This window comes from Myxocyprinus asiaticus, chromosome 3, assembly GCF_019703515.2.
Source record: "Myxocyprinus asiaticus isolate MX2 ecotype Aquarium Trade chromosome 3, UBuf_Myxa_2, whole genome shotgun sequence".
Lineage (NCBI taxonomy): Eukaryota > Metazoa > Chordata > Actinopteri > Cypriniformes > Catostomidae > Myxocyprinus > Myxocyprinus asiaticus.
Window position 1 is genome coordinate 5607670 of NC_059346.1, and position 23476 is coordinate 5631145.

The following is a 23476-nucleotide window of genomic DNA, read 5'->3' on the forward strand; positions in this document are numbered from 1 at the left end:
ACTATTTGAAGAGTTTTTTTAAACACATTGGAGTGTTTGAAACTAGTCTGTAAGCAATTTTGGGTGTTTGAAGCGTGTGTGTAAACATATTGTTGGAGTGTTTGAAACTTGTTTCCAGACTAATTTTAGTATTGAAACGAGTTTATAAACAATTTGTAGTGTTTGGAGTGTGTTTGTAAACAAATGGGAGTGTCTGAAACTTGTTTGTAACACCTGGTGATGCTAGTGGTGCATAAATTACACAATTAACCTTTCTTTTGAGACCCAGCAATTAATACATTTAGTTATCTGCAGAGAACTTTTTTTATTCAAATTTCTCAAAGCCTATACACACATACACCCTAGGCTTTTTAGAAATACCAAATATTTGAGGGTTTGGCCATGACAACTTTCTGTTCTTGGTCTTTAAAAATGTCTGACATCACAATTCAGCACAGAGTGAGTGTAAAAGAAGAGTTTTTTAAAACTGGGTCTCTCCTATTCAATTTGCATTGAAACAATGGTGAACACTGGGAATTAAACAATCAATATACTGATGAAGAGAGAGAGACTTGTACCTTGTAGCCAGTGATAGTACTGACATGTCTACGGGGCATTTTCCACCGGACACTGAACGCAGTGCAGTTCACTGTCTCCAGCTGAATATCTAGTGGTGGACTCAACCTCTCTGTAAGGAACAACAGTAAACATATCATTATCAATATATGAAATATTGAAGAAGAGGCCTGAGTCATGTCTAGAGACCAGAAGATCATAGAGACTTGGGGATGTGCTCTTTTGACCTGGACAAGTAAGAAAAGACCCAGCAACCTCGCATAATACCCAGGCAACTATCATTAATGCCATAGCAACCCCCAGAACGCCCTAGCAACCATATAGCAACTTGCGTAAACCACTTTGATAAGTAAATTCCTTGAGAATCGAACCCATAACCCTGGCATTGCAAGTGCCATGCTCTACGAGTCAAGCTAGGAACTACCAAAAAAGTACAAAGTGATGTGCATTTATGTGCATTTAATATTAATTATGAGAAAGTATAGTTAGGCAATAGCAAATATCTCGTAAAATTAGCTACATGAGTAATATTTAGAATTTATTGAATGCTTTGACAATTGACAATGCAAATGCAATGGCATTCAGAGAAGAATGTTCATATAGAGAAGAAAACGGAATGTATCTAAAGCATTTCAGATAATGCGTATGGACAAGGTCATTCCTAAAATGTCTTACTCAGAGTAAAAGTTGATGCCTACAGCGCTGAAACACAGTTGAGTGTGAGTGTGTGTGCATGTGAATGTTATGTCTCTACAGCTCTCGTCACAAGAACACAACAACAATCCATCCTGATGCTTTTCATGGTCAGTGAAACGTGTCACCTAGAGCCACTACCACTGACCGGTCAAGGACAAAACCAGCCCTTACCTCTGCTCCACCTTCCAATACAGATATAGAAAAATGTCCTATACTGGACAAACAGGAATGTATTGTTTCTTTTCTGTTAGTCCATCATCATTTCACACTGACATATTAACTTCAGATGGACTCATATTACTTTTATTAATCACAAAATCACAATTAAGTGAACATAGAATAACTGTGCTGTGATTAAAAGGTGCTATTTATGCACTACCTTCTAAAATGAAAAACTGCCAATTTATTAAGAATTATTCTTCTTTCTATAATTAAAGTATTTCAAAGTATGTTCTCTTAGGAACATTTTTTAATTGGTAATCAATTTATAGGTTTTTCTGTTTCCTCCATGTCACTTTCCATCCTGTTAGTCTTTTGTAATATCCCCTTAATGAACAAAAACAACTTCCTTAATGACATCATCCTCCACCAAGTGTCCACATTTTTGATGGGAAAACAACAGCACAATCAGTAAGTATTAACAGGATTCGATTGATTCTGTGATGTTTTGTGGTATTAGTTTGTTTGTCTCACTCTACAACATTCCATCCTGTTTGATAAAATTACAGATAATTATACTTAAATACTGAAATAGCTAAAAGTGTTACTCACACAAACACAAACGCCATCAGAGTAAAACATGTGACAAAAATAATGCAATAAACATTAACTATATCACAAACAACATAACACAGAACACCCAAAGTACATAACTGAAAACAAGGAGTGTTAAGTGTTTTTTTTTTTTTTTTTCTCATTTTTTTCTTATTTGACATTGTATATCTCTGGGTGTAAATAATGTGGCTTTTATTTTGTTCCCAATCATGTCAACTGTATCTGAGAAAAATTTGTGTTGATATGTCAAAGCAATCAAAAGTTATAGCATTACAAAAATAATTGATCATAGTGTCCAAAAACATCTCTATGTGTCCAAAAACCTCTTCAAACAAATAAAACATAATTATTGTACATAAGAACTAATTACACATGCAAACACAACAATGACTAAAGGTTTGCACAGAATGCAGACATGATTTTAGTAACGAGATTTCACTGAATGAGTGCCTTTTTGCATCAAGTCTGTCATTTACTTGGCGCCATCTTCTGGTGGCCATATGTCACATTGTGCTTCATGTGGATTATCTAATGATCTATGCATCTGATTACCTTGTGTGTGGGCTTATTTGAAAGATAATCACACTACTCTCAGTAATGGTATGTGTTTTTTGTATTATGGTATTTTATGTTTGGTTTATTTTTTATGAAGTTATAAGTGAAAAAGCAGCATATAGCATATAGATTTTTTTTTTCACAGGCCCATCCAAGCATAAAAGGTTAAATATCTTATCATTTTTACTGTATATGTTAAGGTAACAACCCGTAATGTTTTTTTTTTTTTAAGGTAAAAAAATGTAGTGAGTTAAAGAGTGATTGTAACTTTTCAAAAGAAAACTTTTACAGTAGTGGGGAAAAAAGGAAACTTGTAACATCATAATTTCTCTTTGGTCTCTGTAACTTGAAAGGAGACAGTCCCGGAAAGATGTAAATATCATTAAGATATGGATTTTTGGAGGGCAGAAAACTGAGTAACAAAATTAGAACTGATGTTTATGTTTGTGTGATGGTAAGAAAACTTTGCCCTCCGAGCAAAAATGTCTAATTTTCATTAACAACTACACACTACAGAGCAAAAGCACCATTCAAAGATATTTTTCAACAGAAATAAATGCTACTTGATGCAATCAAACATACAAGAAAATTACTGTGGATTTACTGTACCCTGACTAGCTTTAAATAGTTCAGCAAGTATCACTAACACACGTTTGATTCTTCTATTTCAGTGAAAGAGGTGGGACACTAACCTTAAAATCTTAACATCTAACATCTATCAACTTTTAAAAGGGAGAAGAAAATATTTCCTTTATCTTGTTTTTGATATCAAAGCCAGTGTTTCCAATCAAACCTCATCCTTAAAAACAATGAACAAAACTATAGTACAGTACATACAGGTAAAATTACAATGAGGATAAATATAGTTTGTTAACCACAATGTGTTTTGTGCAGTGAATTATTGGCTGCTATCAGAAATATATTACATTTCAATGTTTGATTTTTCTTTTGTACGATTGTCGGTGTTGTAAAATCTGGGTCCTGAAGCAAAACTACTTTCTGTTAGTCAATCAAAATCAAAATCACCTATCACTTCCAATTTCTTGTCTATATCACTAAAAATTAAGGTTAAACACCTTGAGGTACCCAAGGGTACCAAAGGGACAAGTACCAATTTGTTGCATATCATTTCAAATGTCAGTTTTCAAAGGGCTTGTTATATGAAATGACTGATGGTTTTCATTGCTCTAAATTGTTTGCCATGGGCACTGGGCATGAGATCCACTGGAGGCAGGAGCGTAGCAGTCATTTTAAAAATGGGGGGCACAGCTGTCAGAAGTGGCTCGCACAGACCCAACACTTACAGTGCAGTATTAATATATTATAGTATATATTAATATACAAGTATGATATAAGAATTATGTTAATATATAAGTAGTATATACTTGTAGTATTTGTAGTATTTTAAAGATTCAAGTATTGTACTTAAGTATTACAAATTAAGTGCAAAATTTAGCAAAATTAGCTGCAAAAATAAAGGGCATCTTGTGGAGCACTTGCTTCTGTTTCACACATAACAATAAAAGACTGAGCACAAGCTGGCCCTTGAATAGATTAATCAATGACAGCAATGATAACTGTGCACATTTGTGCAGTTTTTTACTCTGTGCTTGTGCATTGTAGGATTTAAATATATCCAAGTGGCTTGAGTGATTTGACTACGTTCACCAAAATTCATTCAGATCCATTTAATGATTCATTCAGTGAACATTTCTGGTGATGCCACCGGGTGATGTCTTGTGTGAAATGAGTTAGTCACTGAATCAACGATCAAAAGACAGTTTTAATCCTTAAAAATGTGTATGTCTACAGACCTACAAAGAGACTTTAGTAGAGGTTTTATGCATTATAAGAACAAAGCAAATCTATCACTTCCCTACAGTTTGTGAGCTGCTGAGCATGACTTTTATCAAAAGACAACAATAATAGTCTTACAGTATATTCTTATAAGTTTCAATAACACCCATACGTTTTCATGTATAAAAAAGCGTGTCTACGTATCTATTGACTTCAGTAAATTGCATGTGTTCTAAGAACAGCAGATCTATCTTTTTTCCTACAGTTTGTCAACTGCACACAAACATAGAGTTAAAAAACAGTATCTGATATTAAAAATAGCTTTACATATTTAACACAGATCAGTAATCTGCTTAAATTGGCAAAAGAACCGATCAAACTATTACCTCACAATCGTAATGTAAAAAGCATAACTTAATGAAGACTCAGGCACTGATATAAACTCCACTTACAATGTGTGCCTAGAAGAAGGATTGTCCTTTATTTTGTTTTCTGCAGTGCATTTCACGAATGATATGCCAATAAATAACTCTCGTTTGTGTGTTCCTCATCTCTATTCATTTAGATCGACATCAATGCCGAAAAAAACATGGATAAATGAACATTGTTGAAAGCAACTTTGTATAAATGAATTGAGCCGCATTGATTAGTCTGACTGACGGCCTATTACGTAAGGGTAGTTTCGGCTCATAAAACTCACCTGTGATTGGCTGGATGGTTGCTCAGTCAGCCCAAAGTAACAACGCAAAGAATACTGTATACAAATCCACCATTTGGACTTGGTATGGGTTAGGCTTGGATACGTTTTTTAAAGAGTGCAGGGGATGTGTCCCCCACGTCCCCACTGGCTGCTACGCCCTTGCCTGGAGGATACATACTGTAGAATAGCCCTGATCCCAGATGTCCCAATGACAAATCACCTGCTCATCTATCCATCGAATGTATCAAATAGATTACGGCATCATACAATGGCCCCAAAAGCATTTGGACACTTGAGCCACACCTAAAAAAATGTAAAAATGTCATTGCATTAGATACAATAGATTTGATAAATTTATTTGAAAGAAAGAAACACAAGCTATTTCACAAAAAGACATTTTAAATGATAAAACTACAGATATACTTTTTAAAATGATGACAAAAGTATTTGTCAAATGTTAGTGGAACATGAACTACACCTATTACTGGGACACCTGTGTGAATTTGAGGGGAACTGACTTCATTCATTCTATAAAAACATCACTTTTGCGATCAGTAGGTAAAAACTAATTATAAAAATGACTCAATAAGTAAAGTTATTTTTGAGAAAAGCGCTAGCATCATTTGTTTGTAGATGCCACTTGGTTTGATATTTTGGTAACACTTCACAATAAGGTTGTATCTGTATTTAACTACATTAGTTAACATGAACTAACAATAAACAATACTTTTACAGCACTTATTTATCTCAGCGTATTCCAACATATAATACATTTTAAAATCAAAAGTTGTATATGTTAACATTAGTTGTGTGACAAGGCAGACGTGGAATGAGGATCTAATTGCAGCTTTTAATGGAAACCAAAAATAAACAAAGTAACTCAGAATAAAATGAAACAAAAACACGGGAAACCAAGTACAGAACATCAGAATCAGAATCAGAATGAGCTTTATTGCCAAGTATGCTTACACATACAAGGAATTTGTCTTGGTGACAAGAGCTTCCAGTACACAACAATACAAAAACAGCAACAAGACTTTTAAAAAAGAATTAAAATTGAATAAAAAATAGATAAATATTGAAAAGAAAAAAGTATATATAGAATACACAATAGACAATATTATATATATATATATATATATATATATATATATATATATATATATATATATACACACACATACACACATATACACACACATACATACACACACACATCCACATACATATACACATATGAATTTATATACATACATATACATACATACATACATACATACATACATACATAAATACACATACACATACACATACACATACACATACGTAGTGCAAATCTAAATACAAATCGGTTATGTACAGTGCAAGGGAATGTAATGGCAGAAGAGGTAGGATATGTTGGATAATATAAAAAGACTAAGCTGTGTATTGCACATTGCTCAAAGGGGCAGTTTTAACTGTTCATGAGATGGAAAGCCTGGGGGAAAAAACTGTTCCTGTGCCTGATGGTTCTGGTGCTCAGAGCTCTGAAGCGTCGGCCAGAAGGCAACAGTTCAAAAAGGTAGTGGGCAGGATGAGTGGGGTCCAGAGTGATTTTTTCAGCCTTTTTCCTCACTCTGGAAGTGTATAGTTCTTGAAGGGGGGGGCAAGGGGCAACCAATAATCCTCTCAGCAGTCCAAACTGTCCTTTGTAGTCTTCTGATGTCTGATTTCGTAGCTGAAACAAACCAGACAGATACTGAAGTGCAGAGGACAGACTCAATGACCGCTGAGTAGAACTGTATCAGCAGTGCCTGTGGCAGGTTGAACTTCCTCAACTGGTGAAGGAAGTACAACCTCAGATGGGCCTTTTTCGCAATGGAGTCAATGTGGGTCTCCACATGGTAGTGTAGTCTGGTAGTGCCCAGGAACCTGAATGACTCCACTGCTGCCACAGTGCTGTTTAGAATGGTGAGGGGGGACAGTGTTGGGGGGTTCCTCCTAAAGTCCACAATCATTTCCACCGTTTTGAGCGTGACCAGCTCAAGGTTGTTTTGACTGCACCAGACAGCCAGCTGTTTAACCTCCCTTCTGAATGCAGACAGTAGTGTCATCTGCAAACTTCAGGAGCTTGACAGAGGGGTCCTTGGCGATACAGTTGTTAGTGTAGAGGGAGAAGAGTAGTGGGGAGAGCACACATCCGTGGGGGGCACCAGTGCTGATTGTACAGGTGCTGGAAGTGAATTTCCCCTGTCTCAAAAGCTGCTGCCTGTCTGTAAGAAAGCTGGTAATCCACTGACAGATAGACATGGGAACAGAGAGTTGGTGTAATTTAGTCCAGAGAATAGCTGGGATGATGGTGTTGAAAGCCGAACTGAAGTCCACAAAAAGGATCCTTGCAAATGTCCCTGGTCTGTCCAGATGTTGCAGGATATGATGCAATCCCATGTTGACTGCATCATTCACAGACCTGTTTGCTCGATAAGCAAATTGAAGGGGATCTAGAAAGGGTCCAGCGATGTCCCTCAGGTGGGCCAACACTAGTCTCTCAAATGACTTCATGACCACAGATGTCAGGGCGATAGGTCTGTAGTAATTTAGTCCTATGATTTTTGGTTTCTTTGGGATGGGGATGATAGTGGAACATTTGAAGCAGCATGGGACTGCACACTGCTCCAGTGATCTATTGAAGATCTGTGTGAAGATGGGGGCCAGCTGGTTAACACAGGATCTAAGACATGCAGGTGAAACGCCATCTGGGCCCTGTGCTTTCCTTATCCTTTGTTTTCGAAAGCCGCGGCTCACATCATCTTCACAGATCTTAAGTGCAGGTTGAGTAGCAGGAGGGGGGAGGAGGGGGGTTGCAGGAGGTGTTGGTGTTTGTGTGAAGTGAAGGTCAGAGTGGGTGTGGGGTGTGAGATTGGGCCTTTCAAATCTGCAGTAGAACACATTCAGGTCGTCAGCCAGTTGTTGGTCCACCACAGGGTTGGGGGTAGGAGTCCTGTAATTCGTAAGTTGTTTCATGCCACTCCACACTGATGCAGGGTCGTTAGCTGACAACTTGCTTTTCAGCTTCTCAGAGTATCTTCTTTTAGCCACTCTGATTCCCTTATTCAGTGTGTTCCTGGCCTGATTGTACAAGACTTTATCCCCAACTCTGTAAGCATCCTCTTTGGCCTGACGAAGCTGCCTGAGTTCCACTGTAAACCATGGTTTGTCACTGTTAAATGTTAAATAAGTCCTAGTAGGAATGCACATATCCTCACAAAAACTGATATATGATGTAACAGTATCTGTGAGCTCGTCCAGGTCTGTGGCTGCAGCCTCAAAAATACTCCAATCAGTGCAGTCAAAGCAGTCTTGTAGTTCCAGCTCTGCTTCGTTGGTCCATTTCTTTACAGTCCTTACTACAGGCTTAGCAGATATTAATTTCTGTCTGTAGGTTGGAAGAAGATGAACCAGACAGTGATCAGATAGTCCCAAAGCTTCTCTAGGAACAGAGCGATATGCATCCTTTATTGTTGTGTAGCAGTGATCCAGTATATTTCTGTCTCTGGTTGGGCATGTAATGTGCTGTTTGTATTTGGGCAGTTCACGTGTGAGGTTTTCTTTGTTAAAATCCCCAAGAATAATAATAACTGAGTCCAGGTATTGTTGTTCTGTGTCTGTGGTTTGATCAGCTAGCTGTTGCAGCGCGGCATTCAAACACACATTTGGCACGATATACACACTCACCAGAATAAACGAGGAAAACATCTGCACCGAGTAGAAAGGCTTACAGTTAATAAAGAGCGCTTCCAAATTAGGACAGCACATCTTCTTTAACGTTGTTACTTCTGTACACCAACTTTTATTGATGTAAAAGCATGTTCCACCGCCTCTCTTTTTCCCCGTTATCTCCGCGATGCGATCCGCTCTGAGCAGCTGAAAGCCCGGCAGATGTAACGCGCTGTCCGGAATGGCTTCACTCAGCCAGGTTTCTGTGAAGCACAAGGCAGCAGATGTTGAAAAGTCCTTGTTTGTGCAAGTGAGGAGATGTAGTTCGTCCGTTTTGTTAGGGAGAGCGCAGAGATTCGCTAAATGAATGCTCGGCAGCGTTGTTTGAAAACCCCGCTGACGGAGTTTGACCAGCCGCACCTCCGACTAAAATGTCAAACAAAACGTCCGAATATTCAAAATCCGGGAAAAGATTGACTGGTATATGCTGTCGGATGTTCAGCAGTTCGTCTCTGGTAAAACTGACTGGAAAAAGATTACTAAACACAGGACAAACAAACAAAAACAACAAAACAATAGAAGCGCTCCACACCGAGGCAGCCATCCGCGGTGCCATCATGATGTACTATATTTTAACATGACAACACATGTGAAGACTGACAAAGAAACCAGGGGAAAACAAGGGCTTAAATACACAAGGGCAAAAAAGCGAATGAGGAACACCTGGGGAAACAATCAGGGGAAAACCAATCATAAAATGAAACTACAAAAAGGACTACAAACTAACAGGAAACAGGAACTAAACAAGAATTTCAAAAACAGTCAATACAAAAACAGGGAATATGTGACAGAGCCCCCCTTTTAAGGAGCGGATTCCAGATGCTCCAAAAAACAAAAACAAATTGTCCATGGAGTGTGGGGGAAAACAGGTAGTTCAGTGGGGCACAAGGGGTAAATAGGCAGGTTGATGGATAAGAAACCTCAAAATATCAGCACTTGATCTTTCAGTCGTCTTCCACAGCGGTGGTGGAGCCGTGGAAGACTCTGGGGGCGGAGCCGTGGAAGGCGGAGCCGTGGCAGGCTCTGGGGGCAGAGCCGTGGAAGGCGGATCCGTGGCAGGCTCTGGGGGCAGAGCCGTGGAAGGCGGAGCCATGGCAGGCTCTGGGGGCAGAACCATGGAAGGCGGAGCCGTGGCAGGCTCTGGGGGCAGAGCCGTGGAAGGTGGAGCCATGGCAGGCTCTGGGGGCAGAGCCGTGGAAGGCGGAGCCGTGGCAGGCTCGGGGGCGAAGCCATGGAAGGTAGAGCCATGGCAGGCTCTGGGGGCGAAGCCATGGAAGGTAGAGCCGTGGCAGGCTCGAGACAAAGAGTCCTGGATGAATGGGAAACCATCTCCATGGTCGCGACAATGGGAAGAGTCTCGGGAACGACCTCCGTGGTCGTGGGCATGGGCAGAAACTCGGAAATTATCTCTGTGGTCGTGTACATGGGATGAGACTCGGGAACGACCTCTGTAGTCGTGGGCATGGGCAGAGACTCGGGAATAACCTCTGTGGTCGTGGGCATGGGAGGAGACTCGGGAATGACCTCCGTGGTCGTGAACATGGGCAGAGACTCAGGAACGAACTCTGTGGTCGTGGGCATGGGCGGAGACTCGGGAACGACCTCCGTGGTCGTGGGCATGGGAAGAGACTTGGGAACAGAAACTTTTCTTCTCTTCCTCCTCCTCTGGATGGCCGAAGTTGGCAATGCTGGCTCTGGGACGGACGAGGCTGGCAACTCATTGGCCGTGGCAGGCATGGGCATTGGCTCGTTGACTGTGGCAGGCGTGGGCGCAGACAATTTTTGAGGTAGGGTCTTCATGGACCTACGCACCGACATCAGTGGCAGATCATACAACTTGGAGACAGGTGCCGTGGAAGGCTTTGAGACAGGGGCCGTGGAAGGCTTCGAGACAGGGGCCGTAGACACAGGTTTTGGCCAAGGGTTCTCACCATAATCCACTGTATAAAGGGAACCGCAAAGTTCCAGAACCTTCTCCACATATTCGGTGAGCATCTGGTGAGGATCAGCCGGAGGCGTCAGTTCCCTCAGTGCACTATTCAGACCGGCCCAGAAGAAAACCACAAGAGAGCGGTCTGGATAGTGCACTACATTTGCCAGCTCTAAAAACTCACGGACGTGATCCTCAACGGGACGGTCCCCTTGTTGGAGGAGCAGAATTCTGACGGCCGCTAGATCCATTTTTGTGTCAGTCTTTCTGTGATGAGGCAGACATGGAATGAGGATCTAAATGCAGCTTTTAATGGAAACCAAAGATAGGAAAATTAACTCGAAACAAAAACATGGGAAACCAAGCACAGAACATGACAACACATGTGAAGACTGACAAAGAAACCAGGGGAAAACAAGGGCTTAAATACACAAGGGCAAACAAGGGAATGAGGAACACCTGGGGAAAACAATCAGGGGAAAACCAATCATAAAATGAAACTACAAAAGGACTACAAACTAACAGGAAACAGGAACTAAACAAGAATTTCAACATAAAAGTCAATACCAAAAACAGGGAATATGTGACAAGTTGATGCATTATCAACAAACATGAACTAAAATTAACCAAGATTAAAAATATATTATTCATAGTTATTTCATGATTCCTAATGCATTTGCTAATATTAATAAACAGAACCTTATTGCAGTGTTACAAATATTGTGATACCTAATTGTAACAATTATGGAAAGGAGGAAGCTGGGGCCGGCTTGACAAAACACGTAGACATTTATTGTTGCACTTTCAGTCGCACACAATAAGACCGCTTTTCAGCAGTACACAAAAGGTTTGCTTTTCAGCGACACCACACTGACATGCAGATACACACAGACAGCTTCATGCGTCTCTCTCTCCCGTCTGCCACTGTCTCCTCTCCTCAAATACTCCCACCACCCCTCACTGGAACGCGAGTCCGGTGTGGCACGCAGAAGAAAGTCATTTGCCACTTATCTTCCCGGCCTCGCTCTGCCCAGACGCCCCTCAGCCCCGCCCTGCTCACCATACTAATGCAATAGCATGCACAGGTCAATGACACTACATTCATCAGCCTCATCTAAGATGACGATGAGTCTGCATACAGAAGAGAAGTTCAACAGCTGGTTATCTGGTGCAGTCAAAACAACCTGAAGCTGAACATGCTCAAAACAGTGGAGATGATAGTGAACTTTAGGAGGAACACCCCAACATTAACCCCGCTCACCATTATGAACAGCACTGTGGCAGCAGTGGAGTCATTCATGTTCCTGGGCACTACCATCTCACAGGACCTTAAGTGAGAGACCCACATAGACTCAATTATGAAAAAGGCCCAGCAGAGGTTGTACTTCCTTTGCCAGCTGAGGAATTTCAACCTGCCACAGGCGCTGCTGATACAGTTCTACTCAGCAGTCATTGAAGAAGAAGAAGAAGAAGAAGAAGAAGTTTTATTATAAAGCACCTTTCCCAAAGCTCAAGGTCGCTTTACAGTAAGTACATTTCAGAAATACATTTCATAACATGATAAATGATACAAGAAAAAAAAGAAAATAAAAAGGTTACTGAAAGTGTCCTGCAAATAGATACGTTTTCAGCTGGGTCTTGAAAGTGGATAGAGAAGAAATATTACGAAGAGTAAGGGGTAATGCGTTCCTTAGCTTAGGAGCAACAACACTGAATGAACTTCCACCTACAGTGGACAATCGAGATCTAGGTACAGACAAAAGGCCAAGTTCAGAAGATCTAAGAGACCAAGTAGGCAAATATAGGTGAAGTAGGTCAGACAAATAAACCAGAGCAAGTCTGTTTAAAGCCTTAAATGTTAGGAGGAGTATCTTAAATTAAATACGGGATGCAACAGGTAGCCAGTGGAGATCATGCAGAAGAGGGGTGATGTGGGCAGAGCGCCTTGTGAAGGTGAGGATTCTTGCAGCTGCATTTTGGACATACTGTAGTCTAGCAAAGTTTTTGGGGGGGGTAAGCCGATAAACAGGGCATTACAATAATCAAGGCGTGATGTGATCAGAGCATGTACCAAGATTTCAGCATCAGCCAGAATGAGTGAAGATCGGAGTCAAACAATATTCCGTAAGTGGAAGAAAGAGTTTTTAACAACAGAGGAAATATGAGAATCAAAAGTGAGAGAGGAGTCAAATAAAACACCAGGAATATGGACAGAAGGGGAGGGCTTAACATGAACCCCATCAATATCAAAGCACTGGTCCATTTACTTGAGTAGTGGAGCCAATTATTGATATTTCAGCTTTGTTGTTATTGAGTTTAAGAAAATTCAGGGACATCCAGTGTTTGATGTCTCTAATACATGCAGTGAGTGAGTCAGGAAGAGATGGTGAGTCAGAGCTGGTGGTAAGGTAAATTTAGATGTCATCAGCATAGCAATGAAATTGAAGGCCATGTTTACGTATGATGTCACCAACTGGAAGCATGTAAATAATAAACAGCAATGGTCCAAGAACTGAACACTGGGGAACACCCTGTGTTAGAGGAGCAGTGGTAAATTTGTAATTTTGTATAGTGATGAAATATTTTCTGTCAGTATGGTAAGAAGTAAGCCAGGATAGAGCTGAACCAGTGATGCCAATTTCAGAGAGGTGAGAAATGAGAATATAATGGCAAACAGTGTCAAAAGCAGAACTTAGATCAAGGAGGATTAGGATGTTTGTAGACCCAGAATCCATAGACAGGAGGATGTCATTAACCACACATTGAAGACCAGTCTCAGTGCTGTTGATGGACGGAAACCAGACTGGAAAGTTTCAAAAAGACCATTCGAATTTAAGTAAGACTGCAAAAGTTATTTTTGCTAGGAATGGTAAATTTGAAATTGGCCTGTAATTATTCAAATTTAAATGATCAAGACCAGATTTCTTAAGAATGGGGGTTACAGCAGCAGTTTTTAGTACTGCTGGAACCATGGCAGAGGCTAGGCAACAATTAATCTAATGTGTGATGGTAGGTGAAATATCAGAGACACACATTTTAAGTAGAGAGTTGGGAGCAGCGTCAAGTTGATAGGATGTAGAATTAATGCCACTTTTCCACTGCACGTTACGGTTCGACTCGACTTGACTCTGCTCGCTTTACTTTTCTGAGCTTGCTTTTCCACTGCAGTTTAGTGCCGCCTCAACGTGGGTGGGATTATAGGCTGATCGTCATAGTTGCGCCGCCTCTACTGCCGTGACATCATCTTAAACGCGACACAAACATTACTGACCATAAACAATAACACGACCGCTAACTGTTAGCTACTAGCTCATTGTGCTGCATAAAGCAGTTGTTGCATGGTGATTTTACACAAGTATAACAGTTAAATTGGCCTGGTTGTTTTAGAAGTAAGCTTTCCAGTAGCTGGTCAACTAAATAAAGTGAAGCTTTCAAGCAGAGTATAGAGTTAACATAACAAAACGTACCATCCTCCATTGTGGACTCCAACAACACCGAGTCCAGGGCACTCCCTCCCATTGCTCGCCGGTCTATTGCCATAGATAGCGTCCATTTGGTCGAACAACTTCCACTTTGTTCTGTTTGAACCACTCCGGCTGTTGTGGTCCTTGATGGTTCTGTAGTCACATTTACGTTTTTTTTAACTTTTCCCTACACTCTTGGTAGGTCCGGTGGTAGCCGTGTGAGGCCAACAGCTGAGACACTTCCTGAAAGACTTTTTCGTTTCGCATCGTTTTGTTCATCGCTAACGAGAGGAACGTTTGTACCTCGTTTTTTGACCACGGCGTGGTTTTGCGCACAGCCATTCTTTTTTTAACAATTCGAAAGTCGCGTGAATAAATGATATTGCTGTCGCTGTTGCTAACTTTAAAACTAGCGGGTTGATGTCCCGTGTCGCAAATCCAGTGACGCTGGTAGTGACGATCTTCTCTTACCAATCAGTGATCTGCAGGGTTTTGACGTCACATTTAGTACCGGCTCGGCTTGCTTGGAACCTCGACTGAGGTGGTACTAAAAAAAGTATAAGGTACCAGGTACTATCCACAGTGGAAAACCCCCAAAAAAGCGAGCAGAGTCGAGTTGAGTTGAGCTGTACTGTGCAGTGGAAAAGCCCCATTAAGACTTCATAATTAGATCACTTATAGTAGTAGTAGAAGTAGGAGTAAAGGCAGACAGAGAAAAATTTGGGTGGACTGACAGAGACTAAGTGCGAGAAGCACATGCATGTAGTGTATCATTGGCAATAGACTCAGAAATAGACTTTAATTTGTATGCGAAGAATTGAAGAAAGCCATTCACATGCTCATTAGAGCCAGACACATCATGTTCTGGAGGCTTAATGAGTTTATTTACCATTGCAAAAAGTGATTTAGGTCTGCATTTAGAGTTTTTAATGGTTGAGGAGAGATAGGCGCAGCGTGCAGCAGTGAGGGCAGTTTGGTAATTAAGCATGTGCTCTGTATAAACCAATGAATGTACAGTGAGTCCAGTTTTTCTGTACAATCTTTCAAGGCGATGGCCTTCAGCTTTCATAGCCTGGAGCTCGGGAGTGAATGCTTCTGAAGTGCTTTAGAAATAGCATCATTATAGATAGAACAGATCTCTGATGGACAGTGAGATGATAAAGAGTGTGACAGAGGAGAGGCACTTGTAGAAACAGAGAAAGATCAAATCACTTTATTGTCACTCAACCATATACACAAGTGCAACAGTGGGTGAAAGTCTTGGGTGCAGTTCCGAGCAACATAGCAGTCATGACAGTGATGAGACATATACCAATTTACAATAAACATCAGATTTACACAACACAATTTACATATCTAATATACACATAATTACAACACAATATACAAATAATAATACACAATGTACAGTATACAAGACACACAATATTGAATATACATACACACAATATAGAATACACAGTACACAATAAAAATAGAATATATAAAATATACAGTAGGTTGTATTGTGCTGTATTGACATTCAGACTGTCGGTTGATAGTCAGTTGCCAGTGTGTTGTTAAAAGAGATTATCATTTATAACAGTCCAGTGTGAGATATAAGATTATAAGATTAATAAAGTGCAGTGCTGATGTATATTGATCGTGAGAGATCAAGAGTTCAAAAGTCTGATTGTCATGGAGTCGGCTGGTGCGGGTCCTGATGCTGCGATACCGCCTGCCTGATGGTAGCAGTGAGAGCAGCCCATGGCTCAGGTGGCTGGAGTCTCTGATGATCCTCCGAGCTTTTTTCACACACCACTTGGTATATATGTCCTGGAGGGAGCGAAGCTCACCTCCGATGATGTGTCTGGCATTGTGGGGTTGTGTCTGAGTCTGTCCTCTGCACTTCTATAGCTGTTTGGTTTGGTTCATCTACCAAGTCAGACATCAGAAGACTTCAAAGAATTGTTCGGACTGCTGAGAGGATTATTGGCATTCACCTACCCACCTTGTTGAACTGTACACATCCAGAGTGACGAAAAGGGCTGGTAAAATCACTCTTGACCCCATTCACCCAGCACACTTCCTCTTCGAACTGTAGCCCTCTGGCCGGCGCTACAGAGCTCTGAGCATCAGAACCATCAGGCACAGGAAAAAAAATGTCCCTCATGCCATCCACCTCATGAACAGTTAAAACTGCCCCCAAATACTTTCCTTTTGTCAATACAACCATGTGCAATATTCAATCCATCCATTCCTACTTATATCCAAATGTCATTTATATTCTTTAACATATCCTACCTCTTCTCCAATACATTACATCACCTGCACATAACTGTATATCTGTATATAAAATATTCGAACATCATTATTGCGCTATTGTATGTGTGTGTGTGTGTGTGTGTGTGTTTAAATGTATATGTTTGTATATGCATATGGTTGCATTCCCTTTGTACTGGAAGCTTCTGACACCATGACAAATTCCTTGTGTAAGCATACTTGGCAATAAAACTCATTCTGATTCCAATTCTTTTAAGTGTGGTTTAAGTTAAAATAATTACTGTATGGTTGAATCAAATAATCACCATCACAAAAATCACGGTTGTTTTTTTATCATTATTTATTAAGATTAAAAGGAAAAAAGAGTAGACTCACCCGGCTTTCGGACACCCGACTTTTTTGCGCAAATAGAGATATTAAACATCCACAACAATGCGAGAAATACGACCAGTCTTCTTTGTAGGCGCATTTTCCTCTGCAGGTAAATCCTTAATGATTTTGATAATACTGATTGCCTCAATCCGAGGGTCAAACTCTTCTAAAGTGCGGCGTTGCTACTCATCCTAAACTGATATTGAACCGCTTTAATGTTTCTCTCGTGCAGATTTTTGTATGAAGCCGGTCAGATGTGACATCTGTCTGTTGAAGATCAGTCACTCTGCGCGAGTGTGCGGCCTCCAGGAGTCCAAACACACGCGATCAACTCTACAGAAGTTCTCGATATATGGAGCGTCACACTGTTGAGCAGCAGCTGTCGAAAGCCAGTCAACCGGTTTCAGACGCAACGCTTCTTCTTATTGAGAATATTCTTTACGTAAAGCAGAGAGGCGAGAAGACAGGGACACTCCGAGTTAAGAGGATAATGGTCTAATCTACACAGATGGGCACTTGAGCTCGCTTCAGTAACTCTGACCAGTATAGCAACACAGAGACTGCTGGTCGATAGAAAACTCTATTGCAGAGTGTTAGAGTTATGATGTGTATTAAAAGTAAATGTAACTGCAGGTTAAGACTACTGGGCTAATGTGACAGACAGACAGACAGACAGATAGATAGATAGATAGATAGATAGATAGATAGATAGATAGATAGATAGATAGATAGATAGATAGATAGATAGATAGATAGAAAAGATTGACAGACAGATAGATAGATAGATAGATAGATAGATAGATAGATAGATAGATAGATAGATAGATAGATAGATAGATAGATAGGAAAGAAAGAGTGATAGATAGAAAAGAGTGACAGATAGATAGATAGATAGATAGATAGATGGATAGATAGATAGATAGATAGATAGATAGATAGGAAAGAAAGAGTGATAGATAGAAAAGAGTGACAGACAGACAAACAGATAGATAGATAGATAGATAGGTAGATAGATAGATAGATAGATTTTTATGACAAGTCCTAACACATGCGCACACACATACACACACACAGAGCAGCACAGAATTTTGTGACAAGTCCTAACACGTGCACGCGCACGCACACACACACACACACACACACACACACACACACACACACACGGAACAGCACAGATACCCCCTGCATATAGGACCAAAAATATTTACAATATTCAAGCAAGTACATAAAGTACACAGAAGTGTATAAATTATACAATTAATTATAAATATTACATTTATAATTTGTGTTTGCCCAATATTAATGTTTCTATTAAATATTAATCCTCTGTTTACTCAGAATACACAAAGCATATGTGATATGCAGCCCAGTGTTTTAAGGGTAAAAAACTTTTTTTTAACCCTTTAAAAAAATGATTTAATTAAACACCATGTATTATATTATATTATATTATATTATTTAATTAAACATTTATTTTTTAAAGCCCATTGACAGATAGTGTCCCAGGCTCTTTATTTATAATGAATCTATAATCTATATAATATATAATCTCATCCAGGCCAGCCCACGCTACACCCTCCACCCCCTGGCTATCCGATGTTCTCCGTGAACTTCACTCTAAACTCAGATCATCAGAGGAGAAATGGTGCAAATCAAAAGATCTTGCTGACCTAAGTATGTATCAGTCACTCCTCTCTTCCTTCTCTGCTAACGTCTCCACTGCAAAAACATCAAACTATCACGACAAAATTAACAATTCTTCTGATACTCAGCACACTTTTCAAAACTTTTTCCTCTCTCCTTTGCCCACCTCCTCCCCCTCCCGCATAATCTCTAACAGCTGATGACTTTGCCACATTTTTCATAGATAAAATAACAACCATCAGCGGTCAATTCTCCACACCACAAACCCACGAACATACATTATCATCACACTCACTCACTCACTCTTCCTTCTTCCACTCCGCTCTAAGAAGCGGAAGTCTCCAAACTTCTCCTTTCCAGCCATCCTACTGCCTGCCCTTTTGATCCCATCCACTCCCACCTCCTTCAAGCCATTTCTCCTTCAATCTTACCTGCTCTCACTCACATCATTAATACATCTGTTCTCACTGGTACCTTTCCCACCACATTTAAGCAGGCTCGGGTAACCCCACTGCTTAAGAAACCCACCCTAAACCATGCACTTTTAGAAAACTACAGACCAGTATCATTCCTCCCATTCATCGCTAAAATACTTGAAAGAGTCGTGTTCAACCAAGTCTCATCTTTTCTTACACAGAACAACCTGCTAGAAGCAGCTAGTCTGGCATCAAAAGCGGACAATCTACAGGAGATGAAATGGCTGCAAGATGTCGCCCCAGGCGGCTGCCCATGTCACCCATGCCTAAATCCGCCCCTGGGTCCAACTCATTTAGCTGTTTAACTGGACTTTTGTGACCATATTTAACTGGAATTTAATTATCACATATTCAAATTCGAAATTCACAAATTTGCTTACATTTGATTAGTAACCTAGAAAAAGTGCAAAATCTGAAATATTTCATCTTCATTTTACGTCATGTTTCTTTGTTTTAATTATTCTTTTTTTTTTAAATATCAAAATTGGTTTATATCCAGGTTTAAATTATGACAAAACACATTTTTTATTGATCTCAGACTTTTGGATCCCAGTGCCTATTTTTGGTTCAGATTCTTTTAGGTGATTCATCTTAAGAGTTGGTCACTTTTAAATGTTTTATGCATGTATGTGTAACTGTTACATTTCTCTCACCTTCCAAACAACACTGAGGGTGTGTTGGTCAGAATTCTGAGAAGTGACCCAGACAACGCTGACCTGTGAACTGGTGACTTTGTTTTAGTGATCTAAAGTGGCAAAAAGAAACACACCTTGATGAATAAGCATCCGCCAAATCTGTCCAGCAAAATGCAAAACGTAGTAATGACATTTCAGAGAAAACAGAGTGAAACTATTTTATGTAACATTTTGCTGGACAATCAAATAACTTGATTTTGTAGGCCAGAAATGTTTAATTTCCACAAACACACCACAAACTTATACTGAAGAAGATACCTCAGCCTCATAAAGCCAAGAGATGGTGCAAGGAGCCAGTACTGATGTTGGAAGGTTGAATATACAGTGCATCCAGAAAGTATTCACAGCGCTTCACTTTTTCCACATTTTATGTTACAGCCTTATTCCAGAATGGATTAAATTCATTATTTTCCTCAATTTTACAAACAATACCCCATAATGACAATGTGAAAAAGTTTGTTTGAAATCTTTGCAAATTTATTACAAATAAAAAATGAAAAAAAAAAAAAAAAAAAGAAAAAAAACACATGTACATAAGTATTCACAGCCTTTGGTCAATACTTTGTTGAAGCACCTTTGGCACCAATTATAGCCTCAAGTCTTTTTGAGTATGATGCTACAAGCTTGGCACACCTATTTTTGGGCAGTTTCTCCCATTCTTCTTTGCAGGACCTCTTAAGCTCCATCAGGTTTGATGGGGAGCGTCGGTGCACAGCCATTTTCAGATCTCTCCAGAGATGTTCAATCGGGTTCAAGTCTGGGATCTGGCTGGGCCACTCAAGGACATTCACAGAGTTGTCACGGAGCCACTCCTTTATTATCTTGGCTGTGTGCTTAGGGTCGTTGTCCTGTTGGAAGATGAACCTTCACCCCAGTCTGAGGTCCAGAGTGCTCTGGAGCAGGTTTTCATCAAGGATGTCTCTGTACATTGCTGCATTCATCTTTCCCTCGATCCTGACTAGTCTCCCAGTTCCTGCCGCTGAAAAACATCCCCACAGCATGATGCTGCCACCACCATGCTTCACTGTAGGGATGGTATTGGCCAGGTGATGAGCGGTGCCTAGTTTCCTCCAGGCGTGACGCTTGCCATTCAGGCCAAAGAGTTCAATCTTTGTTTCTCATGGTCTGAGAGTCCTTCAGGTGCCTTTTGGCAAACTCCAGGGAGGCCTTCATGTGCCTTTTACTGAGGAGTGGCTTCCGTCTGGCCAGTCTACCATACAGGCCTGATTGGTGGAGTGCTGCAGAGATGGTTGTTCTTCTGGAAGGTTCTCCTCTCTCCACAGAGAGACACTGGAGCTCTGTCAGAGTGACCATCGGGTTCTTGGTCACCTCCCTGACTGAGGTCCTTCTCCACTGATCACTCAGTTTGGCCGGGCGGCCAGCTCTAGGAAGAGTCCTGGTGGTTCCAAACTTCTTCTATTTACGGATGATGGAGGCCACTGTGCTCATTGGGACCTTCAATACTGCAGACATTTTTCTGTACCCTTCCCCAGATCTGTGCCTCAATACAATCCTGTCTCGGAGGTCTACGGACAATTCCTTGGACTTCATGGCTTGGTTTGTGCTCTGACATGCACTGTTAACTGTGGGACCTTATATAGACAGGTGTGTGCCTTTCCAAATCATGTCCAATCAACTGGATTTACCACAGGTGGACTCCAATCAAGTTGTAGAAACATCTCATGGATGATCAGTGGAAACAGGATGCACCTGAGCTCAATTTTGAGTGTCATGGCAAAGGCTGTGAATACTTATGTACATGTGGTTTTTTCGTTTTTTTATTTTTAATAAATTTGCAAAGATTTCAAACAAACCTCTTTCACGTTGTCATTATGGGGTATTGTTTGTAGAATTTTGAGGAAAATAATGAATTTAATCCATTTTGGAATACGGCTGTAACATAACAAAATGTGGAAAAAGTGAAGCGCTGTGAATACTTTCCAGATGCACTGTAGTCTCATATGAACAACTTCTGCCTTACTTTGATTGTTCAGTCTAGTAATCAGTCTTTTGTAAACTTTGTGAAAAATTCCAAAAGTACAAGACCCTATTAGAGGGATCTCTCTATTCAGAATCCATCTTCAGACTCCTTTTGTGGCTCCTACATTGTTGGACACAGTCCATACATTTGGATGACTATCTTCATGTGATGATGAAATGTAAATGTTTTACCACTAATACTTTCTGGACACATCTGACTCCCTCTTTTTTGTTCTCATGTTGGTTTCTCTATCAACCAAAAGTTCAAAGTTCATTATAACAAAAACAAATTTCTATCTCATGCTCTGAAGTGACTGTTTTTCTCTTATATATATATATATATATATATATATATTTTATACCTTTGGTACAATGTTTGTGAAACATAACAAAAACAAAATACATTTTTTTTTATCAGAAATCAGTTGTATGAAAATACAATATTTTGCACAACAGAGTACTAACATTATGTTGGAGGCAAGTTATAGACTTTACATGATTTTATATGTTGACAAATGACCAACATGTATGATATGGGCTATAGTTTGGATGTTTACATACTTAGCCTTTTCCTTCAACATTTATAGGTGTCATATTCCATTACACAGCTTATTATATTATATTATATTATCTATATAAATAAAGATCACAGAAAAAAAGTATCTACGAGTATCCAAAATGATCCGATAAATGGATTTTGGTGGTGAAATTGGTAAAGCTGTTATACTAAAATCACTGGGCCTCTACCGGTCATGACTGATAAGATCAGCTACAATTTAACAGATGTGTAAATTGATTTATTTTAATACAGAAGCGCTGCACTTTACAATATTGACCTGTAGAGGGAGGCCGTGCACTATACATAAGCACTGATTGCAAGCTGGACATCATTTATGAAGTTTATATATATATATATATATATATATATATATATATATATATATATATATATATATATATATATATATATATATATATTATTATTATTATTATTATTATTATTATTTATTTATTTATTTATTTATTTATTTTACACATTTCCAATTTAATTAACAAAGTATTTTTATTTAAATTAAGGCAAATTAAAAGTTAGACAAAAAAGAAATAAATAAATAAATAAAAATAAAATAAAATACGTTTTCATGTGGATGCAGGTATTATTTCTTAAGGGGGCGTTCACACGGAACTCCGTCCGTCTGAGCTGAAAAAAAAAAAAAAAAAAAAAAAAAAACTGTGTGTGGAGAAACCTGTGTTCTTTAACGTGTTCGGTGTGAACGCACCCTATCTCTTCATTACGACAGAAATTCTTTATTGTATCCTATCAAAGATGCCTTGGAGAAACGTTTACCACGGGAAAATATATTAGACAACGAATAACTGAAAATATTTTAATTCAAAGAGATTCTACATATTTACTTCTATGAGTGTTTCCAGGTAAAAATAAATGTCAGGTGGCTGTTTGATTTGTAATAAAGGTCGCTACGTGAGGCCACGTACCGTGTTTTCCGCGCCAGCTGTTCGCGATTCGATTCCGACATGAGCTTTGCGCACTTGACATCACATCACTCAGTATGCTGAAACGATCAGCCAAGAATGGCGTATAAAACAACCCATTAACTATTATAAAAAAATTATAATCTAACTACAAAAGCTGATGGTATATATTGGATCATTTTTTTGCGCTTAAAGCATCGTTATGTTATTTGTTTTTTTTCCCGGGAAATCAAGTCGCTTCAAGATTCAAATATTCAAACCGGCTGACGTAGTCTGTGGAATCTCATTTGATCCTTGACAGTAATATGAGAATCCGCTGAATGGAA

General features: G+C 39.6%; 1 protein-coding gene across 1 annotated transcript in view; it reads right to left on the bottom strand.

Annotated features, from left to right (window-relative positions):
* Positions 1 to 18869, bottom strand: part of LOC127430841 (pikachurin-like) — a 45057-nt gene extending 26188 nt beyond the window's left edge. Inside the window, exons 1-2 of the mRNA XM_051680960.1 lie at positions 18809 to 18869; positions 558 to 667 (exon numbers count right to left, since the gene is read on the bottom strand). Of these exons, the coding sequence (XP_051536920.1) occupies positions 558 to 667; positions 18809 to 18869 (171 nt within the window). The remainder of the gene's footprint in view (positions 1 to 557; positions 668 to 18808) is intronic.
* Positions 18870 to 23476: the final 4607 nt, after the last annotated feature.